At 58.5% G+C, this 23,538-nt stretch overlaps 1 protein-coding gene and 1 non-coding gene across 4 annotated transcripts; both read left to right on the top strand.

Moving 5' to 3' along the window:
* The first annotated feature begins 80 nt into the window (after nucleotides 1-80).
* On the top strand, nucleotides 81-23,170 carry SSC5D (scavenger receptor cysteine rich family member with 5 domains). 3 transcript variants are annotated; one of them, XM_086354427.1, is made up of 14 exons: nucleotides 81-875; nucleotides 1,343-1,369; nucleotides 1,636-1,944; nucleotides 2,500-2,619; nucleotides 2,805-2,918; nucleotides 3,247-3,555; nucleotides 5,082-5,399; nucleotides 5,648-5,824; nucleotides 6,043-6,360; nucleotides 8,366-8,938; nucleotides 9,020-9,334; nucleotides 9,494-9,661; nucleotides 14,757-14,912; nucleotides 21,091-23,170. In XM_086354427.1, exons 1-14 carry the CDS (start codon nucleotides 851-853, stop codon nucleotides 23,094-23,096), a joined length of 4,935 nt encoding a protein of 1,644 aa, XP_086210553.1. In that variant the 5' UTR covers nucleotides 81-850; the 3' UTR covers nucleotides 23,097-23,170. The 3 variants fall into 3 exon arrangements, with proteins under 3 accessions (XP_086210553.1, XP_086210552.1, XP_086210554.1); XM_086354426.1 differs by having other exon boundaries at nucleotides 9,017-9,334; XM_086354428.1 differs by lacking the exon at nucleotides 6,043-6,360 and having other exon boundaries at nucleotides 83-875; nucleotides 9,017-9,334.
* On the top strand, nucleotides 19,332-19,438 carry LOC147354616 (U6 spliceosomal RNA). Its single transcript, XR_015146748.1, has one exon. It is a non-coding gene; the product is annotated as a U6 spliceosomal RNA (small nuclear RNA).
* Nucleotides 23,171-23,538: the final 368 nt, after the last annotated feature.

The following is a 23,538-nucleotide window of genomic DNA, read 5'->3' as shown; positions in this document are numbered from 1 at the left end:
CAGTAATTGTTGGGAGGGGGGAGTGTGCTGGACTGGGGGCAGGGGAGGCAATGAGCTCAGGCAGCCCAGCTCCGTGCCAGCCCTCTGACTCACGCTCCCCATTACCGAATTTTTTCCGCCTCACAGCTGCTTAGTGCAGAGAGAGAAAGAGTGCGTTCGTGTGTGTGTGTGTGTGTGTGTGTGTGTGTGCAGTTGTCCTCCCCCACCCAAGTCTTGACCCTTGGCCCTCTCGACCCCTGACCCCAGTTTTCTTGGGAGACACACAGGGGGCTGATGACTTCTGCCCGCAAATCCACCTGGGGGAATGGAGAAGGGAGTCTCTCTCCTTTCCCAGTCCAGGAAGTCCTTCCTGGTGTCTGCCTGCAAGCCCTCTTGCTGCACCAGGTGCCCAACCCCGGCAGCTGATGTGAGCCCATCCTCAATCCCTCTGTTTCCGGCACACCACCCTGGCGGGACAGGAGAAGCAGCAGATGGGTGGGCGCTCTGCCCACGCACCCCTGTCAGGATCCTCCCCTGAAGCCTGCCGCCCCCCGAGCCTGAGCACAGCACTCCTGGCCAGCTGGCTGTCTCCTGTGTGGGTGTCTGCAGTTGGACACCCTCCCTCCCGCCTGCCACCGCCCTCCTCCCCAGGCCTCAGCCGCCAGCCAGCCCCCTCCCCGCCCCGCTCCTGTCCCCTGCTGCCTCCTCGGCAGCCTCTCTTCCTCCTGCAGAGCGTCCAGCCCCCGCCTGCTCCTCCCCGGGTCCAGGGCGCCTCTGGCAGGCGCTCCCCTCCCTCCTGCGTCCGCGATCCCCTCCTCCCCGCTCCTGCTCCCGTCTGCTTCCACCCTGTCCCCACCCCGACTCTGCAAACATGAGGGTCCTGGCCTGCCTCCTCGGTGAGTGACCCTTCCCCTCCTCCGGGACTCAGGGGCCCGGGCCCGGCCCTCTGACCCCTGAGCTGACCCACTGCAGAGCCTCCAAGTTCCAGGGCCCCATCCCTGTTGCTTGGTGGGGGGGAGGCGGGGGGAGCACAGGACATCTGGCTGCCTCTGACTGATCCTCCAGGGACCTGGCCTTGGGAACCCCGAGTCCCACCCTCTCAGGAGATCCCAGGACTTCCTCTCCCCTCCATGAGCCCTGACCTTGCAGGGGGTTTCACCCATCATTCACCTTTAGCCAGGCCCCCAAGGGGGAGAGCCAAGGGCCTGGCCCCCTGCCCAGACCTGAGGCCTCCGGGCTCCGCCCATCCCAAGGACCTGGGCCTCGGCCAGGCGCTGGGCCTGAGTCCTCCTTCCCGGCGGCGGGGTTTCTGGTTCAGAGGAGCGAGGACCTCACTGCCTCACCCCTCCAACCTCCCTTCCAGTGGCTCTGATGGGGACCCAGGCTGTTGGTAAGTGGCCCCAAACACTGCTCCCGTCTGGGTGCGCTCAGCTCCAAGCCCTTCCCATGCCTGGCCCGGGCTCACCCTCCCTTGGACCCTGGTCACCCCCATGTGCCCACGACCCCCACACCACTTCTGCAGGACCACGCAGTCACCCAGCTTCCTGCTTTCTAAGGGGCTCCCAGTCACGCCCCTGCAGGACAGCCCCCAGCCCCTGCCCTGCCCGCCAGCCCCGGGGTCTCCAGGATGTCACAGCCTCTCCTCCGTCCCTGCAGAGCGGCTGCGTCTGGCCGACGGGCCCCATGGGTGCGCGGGCCGCCTGGAGGTGTGGCACGGCGGGCGCTGGGGCACCGTGTGCGATGACGGCTGGGACCTGCGGGACGCCGCCGTGGCCTGCCGGGAGCTGGGCTGCGGGGGCGCGCTGGCCGCCCCTGGGGGCGCCTTCTTTGGGGAGGGCGCAGGGCCCGTGTGGTTGAGCGAACTGGCCTGCCGGGGCGGGGAGCGGCAGCTGGGCCTCTGCCCCCACCGGGGCTGGAAGGCCCACATCTGCTCACACGAGGAGGATGCGGGGGTCGTCTGTGCAGGTAAGGGGTCCTCAGCCTCCTCAACACCCAGGGACCCTCAACCCAGTAACTAACTCTGAGCATCCAGAAGTCCAGACACCCTACCCCTGCCTCACTGAGAGCCTGCCCTCTCCATAGCACTGGGGTGTTAGATGGTGGGTGTTGGAAGAACATTCTCCAAACTCTTTGGAAAGAACTTTTAAATTGATAAAGCTGGCAGCTTTACCAATCGTGCAGATGGCAAGCCAGAGTTATTTATTTGCACCTGTGCTTCCCCCCACCTAAAGAGGTGCAGGAAGACTTAAAGGGGCCAGAGCTGGTCTGCACAGACTGGAACTGGGGATTGTCCCTCCCCTCAGGGGGCCTCATGACTATTATTCCTCATGGGCCACTTATCAACTGTGTCAGCAAAAAGCATCTGTTTTCAGAGAGAGGAAGGCAAGGGTAAAAACCGATACGGAGCCTACTTGGCTTGGGTGAAACTCAGCCACGCCAGGTTGGGTGGGGGCGGCCCGGGGCCTGAGACGGGCCCACAGGAGGGAGTGTGCCCTCCAGCAACACGCTGCTGTCCCCAAGGCCAGCGTGGGACAGACTCCAGGGACCATGACGATCCACCTTCAGTCCTGGATGGGGACCCCTGGCCAGGGCTGGCAGGGGAGCTGAGCCCCGGCTCTGAGGAGGCCCCGGTGACGCCTGGTGAGCCCCCACCCATGCTCTGGCTCCTGCTTTAGCAGTGAGGGAGAAGGGACAGAGGCCCAACTCCTCTACCCTCCCCGGGGCCCCCGTGACGCCCCCTTCAGACCTTGGGGACTCTCAGGACTGACTTACAGCCCCAGATTCAGCTGCCAACCGCACTCCCCACTGTCCCCCTCCTCGACCAGCACCCCGCCCAGCCGGGACCCCCCAGAGTGGCTCCCGGAAGAAGAGTCCCCGGCTGCCCAAGCCGGCCAAGTCCACCAGGGCCCCAGTGCTGACTGCCGGAGCCCCCCGCCAGGGTAAGTCCGAGGCAGACCTTCCGTCTGCAACAATTCCAGAAGGGGTCAGGCCCTAGGCCCCCCAGACCAAACTGGGGACCCCAGGGTAGGGGGGCACTACGTCCCCGGGGATTCAGCCAGGCCCAGGCTCCCCGCCTGGTCAGTAGACCCGGGTGTCCACTGGCGGCAGGCCCCCAGGCCCCCTGCCCTGTCCAGACCCTGACTTTCTGCCACTGGCTGGCTGGCAGGCTGATCTCAGACCCCTGACCCCGCGGGGCCTCCGTTTTCCCAGATGGAAAACGAGAGTGTTAGCAGCCCCTCACAGCGCCCCCTCCCGCCCGCCCCGCAGAGCGGCTGCGCCTGGTCTCCGGCCCCCACGGGTGCGCCGGGCGCCTGGAGGTGTGGCATGGCGGGCGCTGGGGCACCGTGTGCGACGACGGCTGGGACCTGCGGGACGCCGCCGTGGCCTGTCGGGAGCTGGGCTGCGGGGGCGCCCTGGCCGCCCCTGGGGGGGCCCGGTTCGGCCCGGGCGCGGGGCCCGTGTGGATGGACGACGTGGGTTGCGGAGGCGGAGAGCAGGCCCTGAGAGACTGTCCCCGAAGCCCCTGGGGCCGGAGCAACTGCGACCACAGCGAGGACGCAGGACTGGTCTGCACAGGTACGTGCCCCCTCCCGCGGGCCACGCCCCTCCCGCGGGCCACGCCCCCATACCACTAACCTAACGATGTCACGACTTTCAAAAAGACTTCTCCAGTCCCCTTCCCTCCTTCTTGTCTTCCTTCTTCCCTCTCTTCTTCCTTCTTCGCTCCCTTCCTCTCCCCCTTCCTCCCCTCTCTCCCCGTCTTTCCCCCTGGCCCTTTCCCCCTCCCTCCTCCCGACACCCACACTCATTCAGCCTCATGCACGCGGTACTGATCCAGACCTCTCTTTCCTGACCTGGGTGTCGTCGCGCTGCAGGACTAGGACGCAGCCGGCAAAGGGCGGGGCCGCGCACAGGTGTCGGGTGGGCAAGTTCAAGGACACACTGGAGGCAGACATCCGCCCACCCACCCGGGCAGGGGCCAGTAAATGCTTCAGAGAGTGGGTGGGAACTGGGAGAGGGAGCTGAAAGCCTTTCCGAGCCGCACCCCCACCCACAGATGGAGCCAAGGCTCCACCAGAGCATGACTTCCGCCGGCGAGCCGCACGGAGGGATGATGTGGGGGTCTGGCGTGTGGGGTGTGGTGGGGGTGGAGATCAGGGCGACACAGGTCGGGGGACCTGGAGCCGTGAGGTTGTCCCCTCTGAGGGCCATACCATGGGGGCTGAGCTGTGGCCTCTGAAGCCTGGAAGGTCAGCCCAGGCTCCCCAGGGCGGTTAAGCTCCAGGGAGAAGTTGCGAACCCCATCAAGGGGCCGGGAGCTTGGTGTCTTACCTCCATCTCTGCTCCTCGGGGTGGGCCTTGCAGGAGCTTGGCACATGCAGCTGGGTCATGCAGGCTAGGGTTGTGGCACCCTCTCTGGCCTGTCCCCTTTAGAACCGACTGGGGGTTGGAGATGGACTCCACACTGCCCAGAGCTGGCCCCGCTCTCACGCACAAACACCTAACAGAAATGCCCCCAAACCTCTAGCCCAGCTCTCAGCACCACTGCTAGGGTGACAGGCGTGGGGTCTACAGGCCTTTGGGGGGTCATCTGGGGTGGAGCTGGGAGATGCAGCTGGACATTGTATGGTGCTCAGGACAGCGCCTGTGTCAGGGGAGCTGAGGCTGAGAAGCCCTGCTCTGCAGGCCTGGGGAAGGCAGCTGGGGCGTGGGGACCTGCTTGGGGAGGTGGGGGTGGGCATTGGTGGGTGTGCCCTGGGCTCTCCCTGGGGAGGCAGGGACATGCAGGGGGCGGTGGACAGAGCAGAGCTGGACTCTTGCAGCGTGACTTGGGCCTGGAGTGGAGGGGTGAGAACTGGGGGCTTTGTGTATTTTCCTGGGGTACCCCCCCCAAGTGCCCACACTCCGTCCATCCAGATGGTCCATGTCAAAGCCTCTTCCTCACTTGTGAGGATGGAGGGTCCGCTCTGCAGCCCCGTGCTGGGTGTGAAGCAGGACCCACACACGGCCTAGGCCTGCTCCCCCATCCTCGCCGCCACAGTTCCTGCCTGTCCACTGCAGTCTCCTTCCTCTCTGCTCTCCTCCCCCGCCTCCACGTCCAGGCCCGGCCCCCCGGCTGCGTCTGGCCGATGGCCCCCACGGGTGTGCTGGCCGCCTGGAGGTGTGGCACGGCGGGCGCTGGGGCACCGTGTGCGACGATGGCTGGGACCTGCGGGACGCCGCCGTGGCCTGCCGGGAGCTGGGCTGCGGGGGCGCGCTGGCCGCCCCCGGGGGCGCCTTCTTCGGGGAGGGCGCGGGGCCCATCCTTCTGGACGACCTCCGCTGTCGTGGGAACGAGACGGCCTTGCGGTTCTGTCCGGCGCGGCCCTGGGGCCAGCACGACTGCCACCACCGGGAGGACGCCGGGGCCGTGTGTGATGGTGAGGGTGGCCCTGGGGAGAGGCCAGGGAGGGAGGCCTGGGGGGCTTCGCCCGGAGGGGTGAGAGCTGGGGTGCCGTGTGTTTTCCGAAGGTTATCCCCGGTGTCCCCACTCCTTCCATCCAGGTGGCCCGCCACCCCATTCATGCTCACCTGTGAATCCCCACCATAGTGGTCCTGGGCTGGTGGTCGGGGAGCCGCCCGCCACACAGCAGGGGCTGGTGGTCACCTCTCCCCTCCCACGCCCCAGGTATGCCTCTCGGGTATGTCCCTCCCACGGCCCCCGCGGCAGGCAGCAACAGCTCGGGGCCCAGGGGGGCCACATCCAGGCCCCCGCCCCCCACGGCGAGCCAGGCCCCGCAGACGCCCGGTGTCTCAGTTCCGCCCGCACCCCCGACTTTCCTTCAGGAGCCTGGGCCGGATGCCGGTGAGACCCCTGTCCTCCCCTGAACCCCAAGTGTGGGGCTGAGCATAGGTTTCCTGCCCTGCCCCTCTCACAGCCCCCTGGGTGCCCCTCCCCACTCAGAGGACAGAGGGGAGGAGAGCACAGAGCGTCTGGGCCAGCTGGGGTCTCCTCCTGGGTGAATGCACAGAGGGAAGATGGTGGAGGGCCCGCCTCAAATTCTCTGTGTCTCCCCCCTCCAGGATCCCCCCAGCTGCGCCTGGTGGCGGGGCCCAGCAGGTGCTCGGGCCGGCTGGAGGTGTGGCATGCGGGACGCTGGGGGACTGTGTGTGATGATGGCTGGGACCTGCGGGACACAGCCGTGGTCTGCCGGGAGCTGGGCTGCGGGGGGCCGCGGCAGTCTGACCCCACCGCCGGCCGCTTTGGCTGGGGCGCCGGCCCCATCTGGCTGGACGATGTGAGGTGCACGGGGACCGAGGCTGCCCTGGCCGACTGCCCCGCCGCTCCCTGGGGGAAGCACAACTGTGCCCACAATGAGGACGTTGGAGTCACCTGCACGGGTGAGGAGGCCTTGCCATCTGCTGGCTTCCAGAGGGCTTCCTGGAGGAGGGAACGGGAACTGACATTGGCACTAACGTTGACTGAGCGCCTGCCTCCTAACCCCTGCCCCAGGAGGGCTGTTTTCACACATGTGACCCCATTCACACCTCAGGATAAGTCCAAACTGATGGACATTATGCCTATGTGAAGGGCTTCCCAGGTGGTGCGGTGGTAAAGAATCCGCCTGCCAATGCAGGAGATGCCTGCCATTCCATCCCTAGGTCGGGAAGATCCCCTGGAGAAGGAATTGGCAACCCAATCCAGTATACTTGCCAGGGAAATCGCATGGACAGAGGAGCCTGGCAGGCTGCAGTCCATGGGGCTGCAAACATTCAGACAGCTGAATGACTGGGTGTGTGCACGCACACACACAGACACATACACGCATGCACGCACGCACACACACCAGTTTTACTGATAGAGATGTTAGTGTTAGTTGCTTGATTGTGTCAAGTCTTTGCGACCCCATGGACTGTAGCCCACCAGGCTCCTCTGTCCATGGGATTCTCCATGCAAGAAACTGGAGTGGGTTGCCATGCCCTCCTCCAGGGGATCTTCCCAACCCAGGGATGGAACCCAGGTCTCCCGTACTGCAGGCAGACTCTCCACCATTAGCAGGGAAGCCTGGTGATAAAACTGCAGCACAGAGAGGCTGAGTAACTTGCCCAAGGTCACACAGCAACTAAGCGGCACAGCTGGGGTCCTTCCTCCTTTTCTTCCTACCAAGAATCATGGGGTCTCCCTCCTGGAGGGGAGCTCTGTCCTCCCTGAGATGAAAGGAAGCAGGCACAGGGGCACCGAGAGATGGCGAGAAGCCAGTGTGACAGAGGGCCCGCAGAAGCGAGGTCAGCCTTGGCCTGTGTTCTCTCCCGTGCCATTGTTCCATCCAGCGGCAGACTCGGAGCTTGGTACAGGGGGCTCAGAACGTGAGGGCTCTGGCCTCTGAGAAGCCCAGGGCTCACTGAGGGACAGAGATGTGAGCCTGTCTGACATGTCACTCGGGAGGTTCCCCAAGACCACCCTCAGGTTCCACAGTTTTCTAGAAAGACTCACAATGGTCAGAGAAGCTCTCAGACTCAGGAGCAGGGTTTCCCGCAGCAGAAGGGCCCAGATTCACATCGCGAGGAAGGAGGCAGCTGGGGCAGGGTCGGGAGAGACCCTTGTGAACCCTCCTCTCCAAGGGGAGGGGTGCAGACAGCACTTGATCCGCTACCCTACCCCCACGCACGTGACACTTTCCTAGCCAGCGGCAGAGCGTTTTCAGGAGCTGGGTCCCCCATGGGACTGGCGTTTACAAGCCATGCTGTTAGCAGAGATGACCTGGCTGGTCCCAGGCCCCCAGGCAAGCAACACGCTCCAACCAGGCAGGACGCTGCCAGGGCTGGGAGGGTCCCCCTGCCTCCAGCAGCCGGGGGCGAAGGGCCAGACCCCTCTGTGAGCCAGACTGACCCTCGTTCTGCACCACTCACCCTCAGCATCACCCACAGCGTCCGCCACCTTCCCTGTGCTGCCCAGAAAGATGTTGGGTGAGCCGTGGAGGCTGGGAGCCCAAAGCTGGGGTGCGTTCCCTCTTTCCCTCTCCTCCCTAAGGCCCTGGGAGCCACAGCAGGGTTCTGAGCTGGGGGGTGGCCTGGTGCCACCCTGGTGGGGCAGTGACCAGTCAGTGGGTACAGGGGGAAGGGCACCGGCTGGGCAGACAGGACAGGTCAGAGTGAGGGGGCGAAGGGGGGCAGGCAGCTCAGGCCCGCAAATGCTGAGGCAGGATGGGGCCGGGGTGGCCACCAAGTGCCCTGGGCCTGGCACAGGGCCTGGCTCATAGGAGATGCTCAGATGCCACCTGCGATGAGGCCGAGTGCTTGGGAACTCGGTGGCTGTCTGCAGTGGGAGACAGGAGAAGGTGGGGCCTGGCTGGGGACCTCACGGTGTCTGCCATCTTCCCTGCCACCCCCCCACCCCCGTCTCCAGGAACCCCCGGCCTGGACTCCATCTCAGACCCCTTCAGTTGGAGCTGGATCCCCGGCCTGGGCAGAGACCCGGACGCCTGGCTCCCGGGGGAGCTGGCCACCAAGCCATCTGCGAGGCAGACCCCCAGCATCCCTGAGAAAACCACCACCAAGGCCCCAGGGAAGATGCCCAAAAGCACCAAGAAGTGGGTGACCAAGAACGCAAAGAGACCAACCACTCAGGCCCCGGCGATGCCAACCACTAAGCACTCCAGGGTCTCAGGAACCCAGAGTCCCCCTGAACTGACCTCACGGACCACCAGCACCCTGGCCACGGGGGCCTCCCGAAGACCCACCTCTGAGTTTACCACCAGGCTGACCACGCAGGCCCCCCGCAGGCTGACCTCGCATACCACCGTAACTCGGACTTCTCGAGCCCCCAGGGAACGGACCTCTAAGACTGTGGCGACGCTCGCCACCCAGGGCCCCCGATTAGTGACCTCCGAGGCCACCGTGGAGCCATCCGCTGAGCTCCCAGGACAAGGTTCTCCAGAGTCATCCACGGACCCGGCCCCCTCCCCCACCGGCGCAGCAGGTGAGCAGAGGAACAGGAAGGCTGAGGCTGGCCCCTCCGGACCCCCGCTGACCCCTCCTGATCCGTGCCTCCCACCAGCAGGCCCGTTCAGGGTTCGTCTGGCGGACGGGCCCAACCGATGTGCCGGGCGGCTGGAGGTGTGGCACGCCGGACAATGGGGGACGGTCTGTGATGACGGCTGGGACCTGCGGGACGGCATGGTGACCTGCTGGGAGCTGGGCTGCGGGAGGGTCCGGCCTCGAGTGGGCAAAACCCACTACGGCCCCGGCACCGGGCCCATCTGGCTGGATGACGTGGGCTGCAAGGGCAGCGAATCCTCGCTGAGCGACTGCCCGGCCCGGGCGTGGGGACAACACAACTGCGACCACGAGGAGGACGTGGGGCTCACCTGCACCGGTACAGGGGGTGGGCTGTGGAGCGGGGGGCGGGGCATGGGGCGGAGGGGCGCGGGGCCCCGACTCGCACCTGGAGATCCTGGCAGGGGCCTCCGGAGCAGCAGCGGCAAGGACTCCTGAGACGGGTCGGGGGCTCTCCCCTCCCCCTTTTCCTCCCCAGGCTATGCAGACGAGGAGGACTATCCACCCTGGACCTGGGACCCCACCTCGGGGGAGGACCTGGCCAAGGGGACCACCGCTGCAGGGGTGCCCGGACACACCCTTTCCCGGGAAACCACGGGGAGCCCAGGGGCCCCCACCCCAGCAACGAGGCGCCTTCCGAGCACAGGTGAGGGGCAGGCGTGGGGTGGGGAGGAGCATCTCCCTGCCGGGCTTCCTGAAAGACCCTGAATGAGCTGGCCCGGGTCTCCGAGACCGCAGGCAGGTTTTCCTCGGCTCCAAAGACGCTAAGGACTTCCCCTCCATGGGCTCGTCTGTAACTGTCCTACAAGAGCCTAGAAGAGGAGATCCCTTCCTCCTCCCCGCCCTGACTCTCAGAATCAAGCCAGGCTCAGCAGAGTCCGGCCCCCAGTCCTGCAAGTCTTCTGGGGCCTCCGGGAATCAGCCTTGATGTCAAAGCCCGTGTCCCTGGAGCCAGAGCCTCGGCCGAAGGTCCCCAGTCCCCACACAGAGGCACATGCCGTCACCACACCGCTGCCCCACCCCAGCCCCTCAAGCCTATTCTCCCAGCTCAAGCTCTCGTCTGGGCGGGGCTGAGGCTCGGAGGCGGGCTGGGGGCCTTCACATGGAGCGCTGTCCCCAGCCCGACCCCTTCCTCTGGCCAGCGGGGGCAGCCTCCAGCCCCGCTGCCCCATGGCCTCTGTCTCCCAAGGTCACACTCGGGCCTTGACCCGCTCAGATGGTTCCCATTTCTGTGTGTTTGTGTGTGTGTGTGTACACTCGGGCCTTGACCCGCTCAGATGGTTCCCATTGGTATGTGTGTGAGATCTCTGTTCCATCCTGCTCAGTCTCTCTTGATCCTTCTCTGCTCCTCTTTCTCACCTTCTCTTTTCAACTTCTCACCCTCCGCATCTCGATCACTCTTTTTTCTTTTTCACTGACCATGTCTCTTTCTCGTCACCTTCCTCATTTTCTTTCCTTATCAAATTCATGTCCCACCATTACTGTTTCTCTCCACCCTCCCCCACCACGGTCAACTTCTTTTCATCCCCGCCCCGGCGTCTGGCTCTTTCCTTCCATTTCTCACTGCCTACCCTCCCGTCTGTCTCTCCTCACGTGTCCTGTGTCCTCCCCCTCTTCCTGTCATTTTCAGCGTCTCACGCTCAGCTTCTCTGTTCCTTATCCTGCTTTCTGCGGTCAGTTTTATCTTCTCAGCTCCGTGTCTGTCTTCCTCCTCTGCCCTGACTCCCCTTCCTGTCTCTATGGCTCATCGGCCTCTCACCGTTTTTCTTACTTTGTCAAGGCCACGCTCCATCACTCCTGTTTCTCCCAGTTTCTCTCTCCCCCCTACCCCCGCCTTCCTTTCTCTTTCACTCCACGCCCAGACTCCTCGCTGTTTCCCATCCGACCCCGCGGCCTAGGGCCGCTTCTCCCCTCTTCCCTCCCCTGTGTCCTCGTCCTTCTCGCCGACCCTCCGTCCCTCCGCTTCCCACGGGCCGGCTGCCTCGCCCGGCTCTCCCGGCCCCTCCGCTCCCCCAGGTGTCGCATGCTTTGCTCGCTCCGCTCGGGATCCCGCCTTTTCCGCGCGCTCAGCAAGCATGCGCACTCCGCAGGCCTTGGAGAGAGAGAGAGGAGAGAGAGAGAGGGGAGAGAGAGAGACAGAGAGAGAGAGAGAGACAGAGAGAGACAGAGAAGCCTCGGCAGGAAGGGCGGGCGGGGGGACGTCTATGGCCCAGCGCGGTGTGACGACACAGGAGCGGTACGCCTCCTAATTGGCCAGCTGGCCCAAGCCCGCAGCTATAAAAGCGTGAAGCGCGCTGTAGTTCCCTCCCCACCCCCACCCCGGGTCTGTCTGCTGCTTCGGTTTCGCTCTTCCGCCGGAGGGACGGGGCGGGGGCACGTAGCAGGCCTTGGAGCCGCCGAGATTTTGGGGGGGGGCGGCACCCTAGTCGTGACTTAGGGCTCAGTTTCCAGAGGTGCCGTGCCGTGTGGCCAGGATTCCAGAGCTTTCGGTCTCTGCAGCCGGGCGCCGCCTCCCTTTCTCGTCGCGCCCCCTCGCGGCGGAGGCGGTCGGATGCTGCGCGCCCGCAGCTCTGAGGGCGGCAGTGTCCGGGCCTCTGAGACCCCACCTGTTTCTGGTCGGGGAGAGGGGGTGCGTGAGCACAGATAAGTACGGAACTGGGCACTGCGCGATGGAAACCCCAGGGGTCACATGTGCAACCTTAGTACTGGGAAGAGGGGCAGGGTTGGGTGGGGAGAGATGGAAACGACAGAAATTATGTCCTTATTAGCAAGGTGGCCTTGAAAAAAATGACTCGGCTTCATTGAGCTGCAATTCCTTACTTCGAAAAAAGCAAGTAAAAAGGCCGCAGCTCCAGGTTCCCTGGAAAGAGTCAAGGACAGTGCCAGGAACACATTAACTGCATGACATAAGTCCTGAATCCCATGGGTAGAGAAGCCTGGCGGGCGACTGTCCATGGGGTCACAAAGAGTCGAACGCAACTGAGCGATTAACACTTTCACACTTTCATAGGTCCTGGTGTTGCCCCTGAGTTTCAGGTGGGAGGGAGGGGAATGAGGCTCGGGGAAGTTGAACTCAGGAGCTGCGGCTGAGATCCATTTTAAACTATTTCACACACAGTTTGCTCGTTGGACTGGAGAATTACTGAAGTCATTGCAAGTGTGAATTCTGGAGTCTGGCTGCCAGGGTTCCAGCTGTGACTCCACTGGAATTAGAACAAGGGGCTGGGTGACCTCAGGTCCCAATTCAATGAGCAAAATGTGTGTGAAATCACTTAAAACCGCAATGCACTGCTTGTTAGAGTTATTTACCATAAATGAACAACAGCTGTAGAATCCCAGGGACACAGCGATTATTTCTCGTAGAGCAGTGGGGAAAAGCTTGCGGAGGAGATGGCATCACTTCCACCAGGAGACCCCACAAGGAAGGGGCTTCTCTGAGCAGCGAAGACGAGTTGAGAAAATTGCATTGCCCGTTGACGGCACATCATCTCTGCTAGAGTTTTAGCTGTCTCAGGTTTAGCTAGGTCAGTTTCTATTGTTGCCATAAGACCACCACGTATCTGGGGCTGAAGACAACACGAGCTTATTATTTTGCAGTTCTAGAGGTCAGAAGTCCCGCTGAGGTCTCTCACTAGTTGAAATCAAAGATGGCAGGGCTGTATTCCTTCTGGGGCTGAAGGGAAAGATTGTTCCTGTGCCTTTTCTAGCTTCTAGAGGCTCCTGTATTCTTTGGTGCACGGCCCCCTCTTCCATCTTCAAAGTCAGCAATGTTGCATCTCTGTGGTCCTTTTTTACCTTAACATCTTTGTCACTACAGTGAGAATTTGTGTGTGTGTTAGTTACTCAGTCGTGTCCAACTCCTTGTGACCTCATGGACTATAGCCCACTAAGTTCCTCCTGCCTGGAATTTTCCAGGCAAGAATACTGGAGTGGGTTGCCATTCCCTTTTCCAGGGGATCTTCCCGACCTAGAGATTGAACCCATGTCTCCTGCACTGGCAGGCAGATTCTTTACCACTGAGCCACCAGGGAAGCCCACTGCTGGGATAGATTCTCTAAGAATAAGGATTTATGTGATTAGATCAGGTTCCCTTGGGTTAATATGGGATAAACCCGTCATTTCAAGGACTGGGCCCTTAGTCAGTTTGCAAAGTCTTTTCCACGAAAGGTAACATATTTACAGGTTCTGAGGGTTAGAGCTTGGACATCTTTGGGGAGCGTTAATCTGTATTCCACGGGATCTGTGTTGAATGAATGAATGAACAAACAATTGTGAGATCGCCATGTAGGTCTAGAGAGAGTGCACAGGAGATGAAGATGGAAGCTTATGAAGGTTGAATTGTCTTTCCATTTCATTTGAAGCAACATTTCTTGAGGCTTCCTGGACGATGGAGTTTGAAGACACAGGCATTAGTTCATGCCTCAGGTGTTTGCTGAGTGGCAGGCATGAGTCCCAACCCTGGGAACATGATGGACAGAGAAAGGGAGGGTAAAGGGGGGGAGCAAAGAATTGTCATTTAAAGTGGGATGGTCAAGAGATGACTTACTAAGGAAATGCCAGTTAAGTGACAGCCTCAAGAGGTCAGGGGCACTCCCCTGCTGGTCCAGCGGTTAAGACTCTGCCCTGCCAATGCAGGGGGTGAGGGTTCAGTCCCTGGTTAGGTAACTTAAATCCCACCTGCCATGCAGGGCACTCTAAATAAAATGAAAAGGAAAAAAAGAAGGGGAAAGCCATGCAAATACCTGGTTGGAGAGTGTTCCGTAAGTGCAGTCACATGAACCTGCAAAGGCCGTGAGGTGGGAGTGTGCTCAGCTGGTTTGAGACACAGCAGTGAGGTTGGTGGGGCGGAAGTGGAGTGCTTGGTGGGGGTGGCAGCAAGGGGTGAGGTCTGTGGTTCATTGTAAAGATGTCAGCTGTGATGCGGAGCCTGGAGAGGAGCTAAAGGCGCTTTCTGGGCAGAGGGGTCAGCATGTGCAAAGGCCCTGTGGTGGGGTCTTGAGAGAAGAGCCCACAGCCTGGCTGGAGTGGAGTGAGCCAGGCAGGGGGAGTGACCGGGGTGAGGCCAGCCTCGGGCTTTATTTCTGTCTGTTCCCACAGGGAAAGAGGTCTCCATTCAGAACCAGGTAGGCCTGCTGGATCTGAAGCCCAGTGTTGCTCCTTAGCTGTGTGACCTTAGGAAAATTCCTTGTCCTCTCTGGGCTTTAGGTTGGTCATCTGTAGCAAACCTGCAGCTTCTTTGCCCACCAGCTCCCCATGAGCTTGCCAAAAATTAACGTGTCTTTCAGCGGCAAGGATTTGGGATAAAGGTGGGCCTGAGGATCTGCACCCACTTGTGAGGGCAGCTGGACAATGCCTAGAGAGATGGGTGCTCCTCTGGGGGCTCAGTGAAGAATCTGCCGGCCAGTGCTGCCTGTGCCACCGTGTCCTCTGCACTGTAGGGCGGACTCCTACCAGGGAAGCCCTGCGGGTCCCCTTTTCTCAGTGTATGTTTTAATGAAAAAAATCAAATCGATCACACACTAATGAACCATGAACAAGCATGTGGCCATTTCTTAGAACACATTTCGAGAACACACAGGCCCAGAGAGCATGCCTGCCCTTGGTGGGCTGACATTTTAACAGGAAAACCAGTTCCTATTTGTGTTCTTCTTGATAGAGTCCTCCTAAAACCTGGCATCCTGGGAAGAAAGCCTCAGAACACAGAGACAGGGATTACTGGGTTCTCTCTATTATCTCTCAAGGTGACGAGGATTGTCGTGAGCCTTCCCGGACGGGGGACACACCTTCAGGAGGAGTCCCGGCCAAGGAGACCCCCACTGCAGCCACGCCTGGCCCCCCTGGCACCACCAGGAGCTCAGGCCACCCGTCTCTAGCTCCCAGGCTCCGTGGGGACACAGGTGAGGCATGTGGCTGGGGGGGGGCGGGGTCCAAGGTGTTTGTGGGGTGGGGTTGAGAGGTGGTGGAGAAGGGAATGGCAACCCACTCCAGTATTCTTGCCTGGGAAATCCCACGGACAGAGGAGCCTGGTGGGGAGTCCACAGGGTCAAAAAGAGTCGGACACGACTCAGCGGCTAGACCACAACAACAGAATGGAGAGGTGGACTGCAGATTTCCCGGTGGTGATCCAGCTCTCACCCCAGAAAGACCAGGCAGAAATATATCCTGAAACAAAGGGTTGTTATTGACCAGTGGTCTTCAACTGGGATAACTGGCAACACGTGAAGACATTTCAGGTTGTCACAGCTGGGAGGGGGGAGGCTAGTGGTCCCTGGTGGGTCAAGCCCAGGCTGCCGTTACACACCCTCCAGTGCACAAGGGCCCCCCACCACAAAGAACCAGCCAGCCCTTTATGTCGACAGTGCTGAGGTGGAGAAACCCTCACCTGTACTGTGTTAGTCACTCTGACACGTCAACAAAAGCATGAGAGGAAATCCTGTAAGAGAATGGGGGGAAAGGTGCAAACAGGAGATTTGCGGACTAGGAAGCCCAAATGCCCAACAAGTATGTCTGGAAATGCTCACACTCATAATGAGTCAGAAAATTCAAATGAAAACAGTGACAAGCGTGGAAAAAAAGTGGAAAGGTCAATAATACCCATTGTAGGTGTGGGCATGGGGAGACAGGCATCCCCACTGGATAGAGCAATTCAATAAAAGCGACCTAGTGATGTTTACAGAGAAGCAATGGCACCCCACTCCAGTACTCTTGCCTGGAAAATCCCATGGATGGAGGAGCCTGGTAGGCTGCAGTCCATGGGGTCGCTAAGAGTCGGACACGACTGAGCGACTTCACTTTCACTTTTCACTTTCATGCATTGGAGAAGGAAATGGCAACCCACTCCAGTGTTCTTGCCTGGAGAATCCCAGGGATGGGGGAGCCTGGTGGGCTGCACAGAGTTGGACACGACTGAAGCGACTTAGCAGCAGCAGCAGCAGTGATGTTTAGTGAAATTAAATATGATTATACATTACCACCCAGCAACCCTGCTCCTAGGTCTGTTTGTTGTTGTTCAGTCACTAAGTCGTGTCTGACTCTTTGTGACCCCAGGGACTGCAGCATGCCAGGTCTCCCTGTCCTTCACTATCTCCCAGAATTTGCTCAAACTGATGTTCATTGAGTCAGTGATGCCATCCAACTGTCTCATTCTCTGTCACCCCCTTCTCCTCTTGCCTTCAATCTTTCCTAGCATCAGGGTCTTTTCCAATGGGTCAGCTCTTCGCATCCAGAGAAACTCTTTCACAGGCTTACAAAGGAATATATGTGAGGATGTATTAGGGAATGGGAGGCAGGTTAAGTGTCCAAGAGAAAGGTAAGGAAGAAGAGAAAGGGTTACACCTGACAGAATTCTATGCAGTAGCTAAAGCAATGGCAGGCTGTATACACAGCAACATGCGTAGGTACTAACAACATAACACTGAGAAGTTCAGAAACAGAATGAGATTTCCAGCAGAATGTTATTTGCAGAAGTTAAAAGCACAAACCCCCAAATATACATAGACTTTTGTATTAACATGAAACATCTGTGCACTCTGTATTGTTTCAGAGCACACATGAAACACAGTAGACTGGAGGTGCCTATGGAAGAGGATGAGGGGAATGCAGATGGGGGTTAAAGAGGAGAAAGAGTAAAACAAGAGGAGACACTGCAGGAACTATTGATGACAATGTACGGGGCAGTATGATTAGCTTAACTCTCTGTTGCTTGGGTCTAAAAAATTAAAAGCCAATACCACCCTAGGTATCTGAGCCCCTGTGCACACAAACCAAGCTGAGATTCTTGAAATGATAACTAGGAACAGTCACCGTTTGTGGAGCAATATACCATGTGTCAGGCACTATTCTGTGCATGTCATGTGTGTTAGTCTTTAACAGTTATATATGTTAATCCTTGTAGCAGCCACACGAGGCCTAATGAGTGATGTAGGTGCTATAATTGTGCCCGTTTCACAGATGAGAGAAACTGAGGCACAGATATCAATGCCTGTGGCAATATAAGTAATTATGAGAATGCTTTTTACCTGCTTGGCATTGTGTAAGTGCTCTGTGCACGCACAGTCTCTCTGAACCTTCATGATTATAGGGGAGATACATGGATCATCCGTGGTTTACAGAAGGGGAAGAAACTGAGATTCTAGGCAGTTAAGTCATTTGCCCACGGTTACCCAGTACCACACAATTGCACTCATCTCACACGCTAGTAAAGTAATGCTCAAAATTCTCCAAGCCAGGCTTCAGCAATACGTGAACCGTGAACTTCCAGATGTTCAAACTGGTTTTAGAAAAGGCAGAGGAACCAGAGATCAAATTGCCAACATACGCTGGATCATCGAAACAGCAAAAGAGTTCCAGAAAAACATCTATTTCTGCTTTATTGACTATGCCAAAGCCTTTGACTGTGTGGATCACAATAAACTGTGGAAAATTCTGAAAGAGATGGGAACACCAGACCACCTGACCTGCCTCTTAAGAAACCTGTATGCAGGTCAGGAAGCAACAGTTAGAACTGGACATGGAACAACAGACTGGTTCCAAATAGGAAAAGGAGTACGTCAAGGCTGTATATTGTCACCCTGCTTATTTAACATATGCAGAGTACATCATGAGAAATGCTGGGCTGGAAGAAGCACAAGCTGGAATCAAGATTGCCGGGAGAAATATCAATAACCTCAGATATGCAGATGACACCACCCTTATGGCAGAAAGTGAAGAAGAACTAAACAGCCTCTTGATGAAAGTGAAAGAGGAGAATGAAAAAGTTGGCGTAAAGGTCAACATTCAGAAAACTAAGATCGTGGCATCTGGTCCCATCACTTCATGGGAAATAGATGGGGAAACAGTGGAAACAGTGACAGACTTTTTTTTGGGGGGGGGCTCCAAAATCACTGTAGATGGTGATTGCAGTCATGAAATTAAAAGACGCTTACTCCTTGGAAGGAAAGTTATGACCAACCTAAATAGCATATTCAAAAGCAGAGACATTACTTTGCCAACAAAGGTCCATCTAGTTAAGGCTATGGTTTTTCCAGTGGTCAGGTATGGATGTGAGAGTTGGGCTGTGAAGAAAGCTGAGCGCCGAAGAATTGCTGCCTTTGAACTGGGGTGTTGGGGAAGACTCTTGAGAGTCCCTTGGACTGCAAGGAGATCCAACCAGTCCATCCTAAAGGAGATTATTCCTGGGTGTTCATTGGAAGGACTGATGTTGAAGCTGAAACTCCAGTACTTTGGTCATCTCGTGTGAAGAGTTGACTCCTTGGAAAAGACTCTGATGCTGGGAGGGATTGGGGGCAGGAGGAGAAGGGGACGACAGAGGATGAAATGGCTGGATGGCATCACCGACTTGATGGACATGAGTTTGGGTAAACTCCGGGAGTTGGTGATGGACAGGGAGGCCTGGCGTGCTGCGATTCATGGGGTCGCAAAGAGTCAGACACGATTGAGCAACTGAACTGAACTGAACTGAATTGAACCCAGCTAGGAAGCAGAGGCGGAGAAGGCAATGGCACCCCACTCCAGTACTCTTGCCTGGAAAATCCCATAGACGGAGGAGCCGACTGAGCGACTTCACTTTCATTTTTCACTTGCATGCATTGGAAAAGGAAATGGCAACTCACTCCAGTATTCTTGTCTGGAGAATCCCAGGGATGCGGGAGTCTGGTGGGCTGCCGTCTCTGGGGTCGAACAGAGTCGGACTGAATCGACGAAGCAGCAACAGGAAGCAGAGGATCTGGGGTTTAAATCCAGGTGGCCTGGCTGGAGGCCAAGCCTTTTACTTAACTGTTCCTCTGACCCTACAGGGGGACAAGATGCACCTCAGGGACCCTGCAGAAAAGTGGAATTCAGTCAAGCTGTGCTGTTCAATATGGTAGCTACCAACACAGGCGGCTGTTTAAATTTAAGTTAATCAAAAACTTGAAAAAGGAAGGACCTACTGTTTAGCACATGAAACTATACTCACTATTTGGTAATAACCTACACGAGAAAATCAGGGCTTCCCTGGTGGCTCAGTCTATAAAGAATTTGCCTGCAATGCAGGAGACCCAGGTTTGATCCCTGTGTTGGGAAGATCCCCTGGAGAAGTGAATGGCTCCCCACTCCAGTATTCTTGCCTGGAGAATTCTGTGGACAGAGGAGGCTTGCAGGGTACAGTCCATGAGGTCTCAGAGTCGAACATGACTGAGCGACAAACACTATACAAGAAAATAATCCAAAAAAGAACATATATATATATATATTTATGAATGACTGAATCACTTTGCTGTACACCCGAAACTAAGGCAACATTGTAAATCAACTATACTTTAATAAAAAAACTTACAGTGCTTGCTTCCACAGCACATACACTAAAGTTGGAACCATACAGAGAAGATTAGCATGGCCCTTGTGCAAGGATGACATGCAAATTTGTGAAGTATTCCATACTTTTTTGTTGTTTAAAAAAATTTACAAAAAGAAATCCGTTCAAAGTTAAAAAAAAAAAAAAAACAAGTAGAGAACTTCCCTGATGATGTAGTGGATGAGAATTCACCTGCCAATGCAGGGGACATGGGTTTGATCCCTGGTCTGGAAAGATTCCACACGTCGCAGAGCAACTAAGCCTGTGCTCAACAACTATGGAAGTCAGCACTCTAGAGCCCGAGAGCCATACGTACTGAAGCCCCAGTGCCCTGGAGCCTGTGCTCCCCAACAAGAGAAGCCCGCACAAAGCAACGAAGACCCAGCGCAGCCAAAATAAAAATGTTAAAAATTGAAAAAGGAAACATTTGGTTCCTTAGTTGAACCACATTTTAAGTGCTCAGAAGCCACAGGTGACCAATGGCTACCATACTGGCCAGCACAGAACATTCCCACCGCTGAGAAAGTGATACTTACTGGCCCAGACTCTGGATGCAAAGGACTTAGGCTCAGACCTTGTCCTTGTAACTTTCAAACAGTGTCAGTGTGTGACCTCGGGCAAATTACTTGCCCTCTTGGCCTGATTTCCCTCATCTGTCAAAAGAGGTTAAAAATCATATTTATCTGGAAGCAGGGCCTGGAAGTGGAGAAGGCAATGGCAACCCACTCCAGTACTCTTGCCTGGAAAATCCCATGGACGGAGGAGCCTGGTAGGCTGCAGTCCATGGGGTCGCTGGGAGTCGGACAGGACTGAGCGACTTCACTTTCACTTTTCACTTTCATGCATTGGAGAAGGAAATGGCAACCCACTCCAGTGTTCTTGCCTGGAGAATCCCAGGGAAGGGGGAGCCTGGTGGGCTGCCGTCTCTGGGGTCGAACAGAGTCGGACACGACTGAAGCGACTTAGCAGCAGCAGCAGCAGGGCCTGGAAGAGGGGAAGGTTTCTGCCTTATTCAGGCCTAAAATGTGGGGGCATTCCAAGCATTTTGTAATGAAGATAAAATCTTAATACCATAGGTTAAAAAAATAGAAACGAATGCAAAAACAATCCACGATGAAGTAAATAAAATTTTAACAAGTCGGATCCGACCTACCTCACCAGGATCTGACAGCCAATTTTAGGGGGGATTCCAGTGAGGTAGGCCGGATCCTGACTTGAATTAAAATTTTGACTTTTTGTTCATTGTGGATCTTTCGCATTAATTTTGATTGTTTAAACATAAGGGAAGAAGATACTGGTCTTGATTACTTGATTCCGACCCCTCCTATCCGAGCAGCTTCCACGCCCTCCGCCTCTTTATCTCCCTTCACCCCATCTCTGCCCTTCCGCCCCCTCTTGCATCCCAAATCCCCGGCCCGCATTCCCCTGGCTCCCTCCCGCATCCTCCCACACCACCTGCACACACACCCCCCCCCACCATCCTGCATCCCGGGGTACCCCTCCGCGTCCCCCTCTCCCGGCGCGCCCATCCCCGCATCCTCCAGAGGGGAGGACACCAGGTGGCGCTTGGAGACATCGGAGCATGCGAGGAGGTGGGGCACTAGGGCCGGGTGAAGTCTGCTGGCGACCTGTGACGTCACGAGCCCCCGTGCCTCCCCATTGGTCTCACCGTCTGGAGGGCGGGGCGCGCTGCGGGGTGGGCGGGGCGGCCTGACCTCGTCCGTCTGTCTTTCCTGCGCCAGGCTCCCAGAGGAGACGGTGGCCAGAACGCCGACTGCGGCCCACGACGGCCAGGACCAAGCCCGCCGCCCCTTCCCCACCCGCCTCCGCCGCGCCGGGGCCAGCCGACCCTCCACTGACCTCCGCCTCCGCACCGCCGCTCATCCGCACGGCGGCCTCAACGCCAGAGGCGACCCCTGACGCGACCTCCGCGGTGCCGCCCAGCCCGGTCGCGGCCTCTCGGGGGAGCGCCCACCGCACCTCGACGAGCCCCGGCCTTACCGGGCCCTCCCCTGATGCCGCCGCGGCCCCCGCGCCGACCTCTAGGCTTTCACCCACTCCACCGCCCACCGCGCCCAAGGAACTCACCTCAGACCCCTCTGCGCCGGCGGCGGCGACCCACCTCTCCCCTACCTCCGGGCTGACCCCGGATCCGGACAAAGCCCCAGGCCGGGGCACGTCTCCACAGCCTAGCGCAGTTCCAGAACCTTCCAGTTCCCCAGACCGCTCCACAGGGCCTCACCCCACCACGGCCCCGTACTCCACCATGACCTCTCACCCTGCACCGACCTCTCACCCCACCACGGCCCCGTACTCCTCCATGACCTCTCACCCCGCAGCGACCTCTCACCCCACCACGGCCCCGTACTCCACCATGACCTCTCACCCCACCACGGCCCTGTACTCCACCATGACCTCTCATCCCGCACCGACCTCTCACCCCACCACGGCCCCGTACACCACCATGACCTCTCACCCCGCATCGACCTCTCACCCCACCACGGCCCCGTACTCCACCATGATCTCTCACCCCGCAGCGACCTCTCACCCCACCACGGCCCCGTACTCCACCATGACCTCTCACCCCGCAGCAACCTCTCACCCCACTACTACCCTTTACCTCACCTCGACCCCTCACGCCACCACGACCCCTTATCCCACCACGACCCCTTATCCCACCACAATCTCTCACCCTACAGTGACCTCTCACCCCACTTCTGCCCTTTACCCCACCACGACCCCTCACGCCACCACGACCCCTTATCCCACCACCACCCCTCACTCTACCTCAACCCCTCACCCCACCACGACCCCCCCTCCCATCACTACTGCTCAGTCCACCACGACCCCTCACCCCACCACGACCCCTCACCCCATCACCACCCCTTACCCTGCCACGACCCCTCAGTCCACCACAACCCCTCACCCAGCCACGACCTCTTCCCCTACCACAACTCCTCACCCCATCACCGCCCCTTACCCCACTACAGCTCCTCACCCCACCACGACTCCTCACCTCACTACCACTATTTACCACACCATGACTCCTGACCTCACCTCAGCCTCTACGGTCACTGCCAAGTCCGTTCTAACTCCCTTGGGAACAGAACCTCCCTCTCCAGTGAAGCCCAGCCTGCACCCCCAGTTGACCTTCACAGGGGCCCCTCGCCCCTCCACATCTCCAGCCTCAGAGTCCAGCCTGTCTCCTGCCCCAAGCATGGACATACCGTCCACTGAGAACTTCAAAGCAGCCACAAGCCAGAGCCCCGAAGTAACCTCTCCACCTACCCAGACTCCACACTCAGCCCCTGACCCCACTGTGACCCCTGTGGGGTCATCTGGGGACCATCTGGCTCCTATGGCCCACCCCTTGGATCAACCACCCCCTGACCACCTCTCCCTTGGGCCAGCTCCCAGTCCAAGCTCAGGCCCTCTGGGCCCATGTGAGGCCCCAGTGCCGCCTGTGAGGGTCATGGCTTGTGAGCCGCCTGCCCTGGTAGAGCTGGTGGCCGCTGTGAGGGACGTGGGCAGCCAGCTGCAGAGGCTGACCCAGACCCTGGAGCGAGATCAACAGGACCGCCGAGCCCTGGGACTGGGCTTGACCCAGCTGGTGGAGGCCGCCCAGGGTCTGGGGCAGCTGGGTGAGGTTGTGAAGAGACTGGCAGAGGTGGCCTGGCCCCCCACCACATCTGTACCAACCACTACCACCCCTGAGTGGGAAGAGAGGCCTCTGCGGGGAGATGTGTGACCTTATCGGAGGGACTTAAGCCACTCCCCAACGACAACAACAAAGGAAAACCAAAGTATCTACTTAAAAATAAAGTGTGAATGACGTTTCTGGGGGACTAGGGGAGGAGGAATGGCACCCCACTCCAGTACTCTTGCCTGGAAAATCCCATGGATGGAGGAGCCTGGTAGGCTGCAGCCCATGGGGTCGCTATGAGTCAGAAACGACTGAGAGACTTCACTTTCACTTTTCACTTTGATGCATTGGAGAAGGAAATGGCAACCCACTCCAGTGTTCTTGCCTGGAGAATCCCAGGGATGGGGGAGCCTGGTGGGCTGCTGTCTGTGGGGTTGCACAGAGTCAGACACGACTGAAGCGATTTAGCAGCAGCAAGGGAGGAGGAATCACAAGACTGATCTGTTTGTGAATGCCACAGGCACCACACAAGGCGATGGAGGTGACT

The sequence above is a fragment of the Bos grunniens genome, chromosome 18, assembly GCF_055505025.1.
Source record: "Bos grunniens cultivar Pamir isolate PY7600 chromosome 18, Bosgru_T2T1.0, whole genome shotgun sequence".
NCBI lineage: Eukaryota > Metazoa > Chordata > Mammalia > Artiodactyla > Bovidae > Bos > Bos grunniens.
This window is presented reverse-complemented; position numbering and strand designations above follow the sequence as displayed.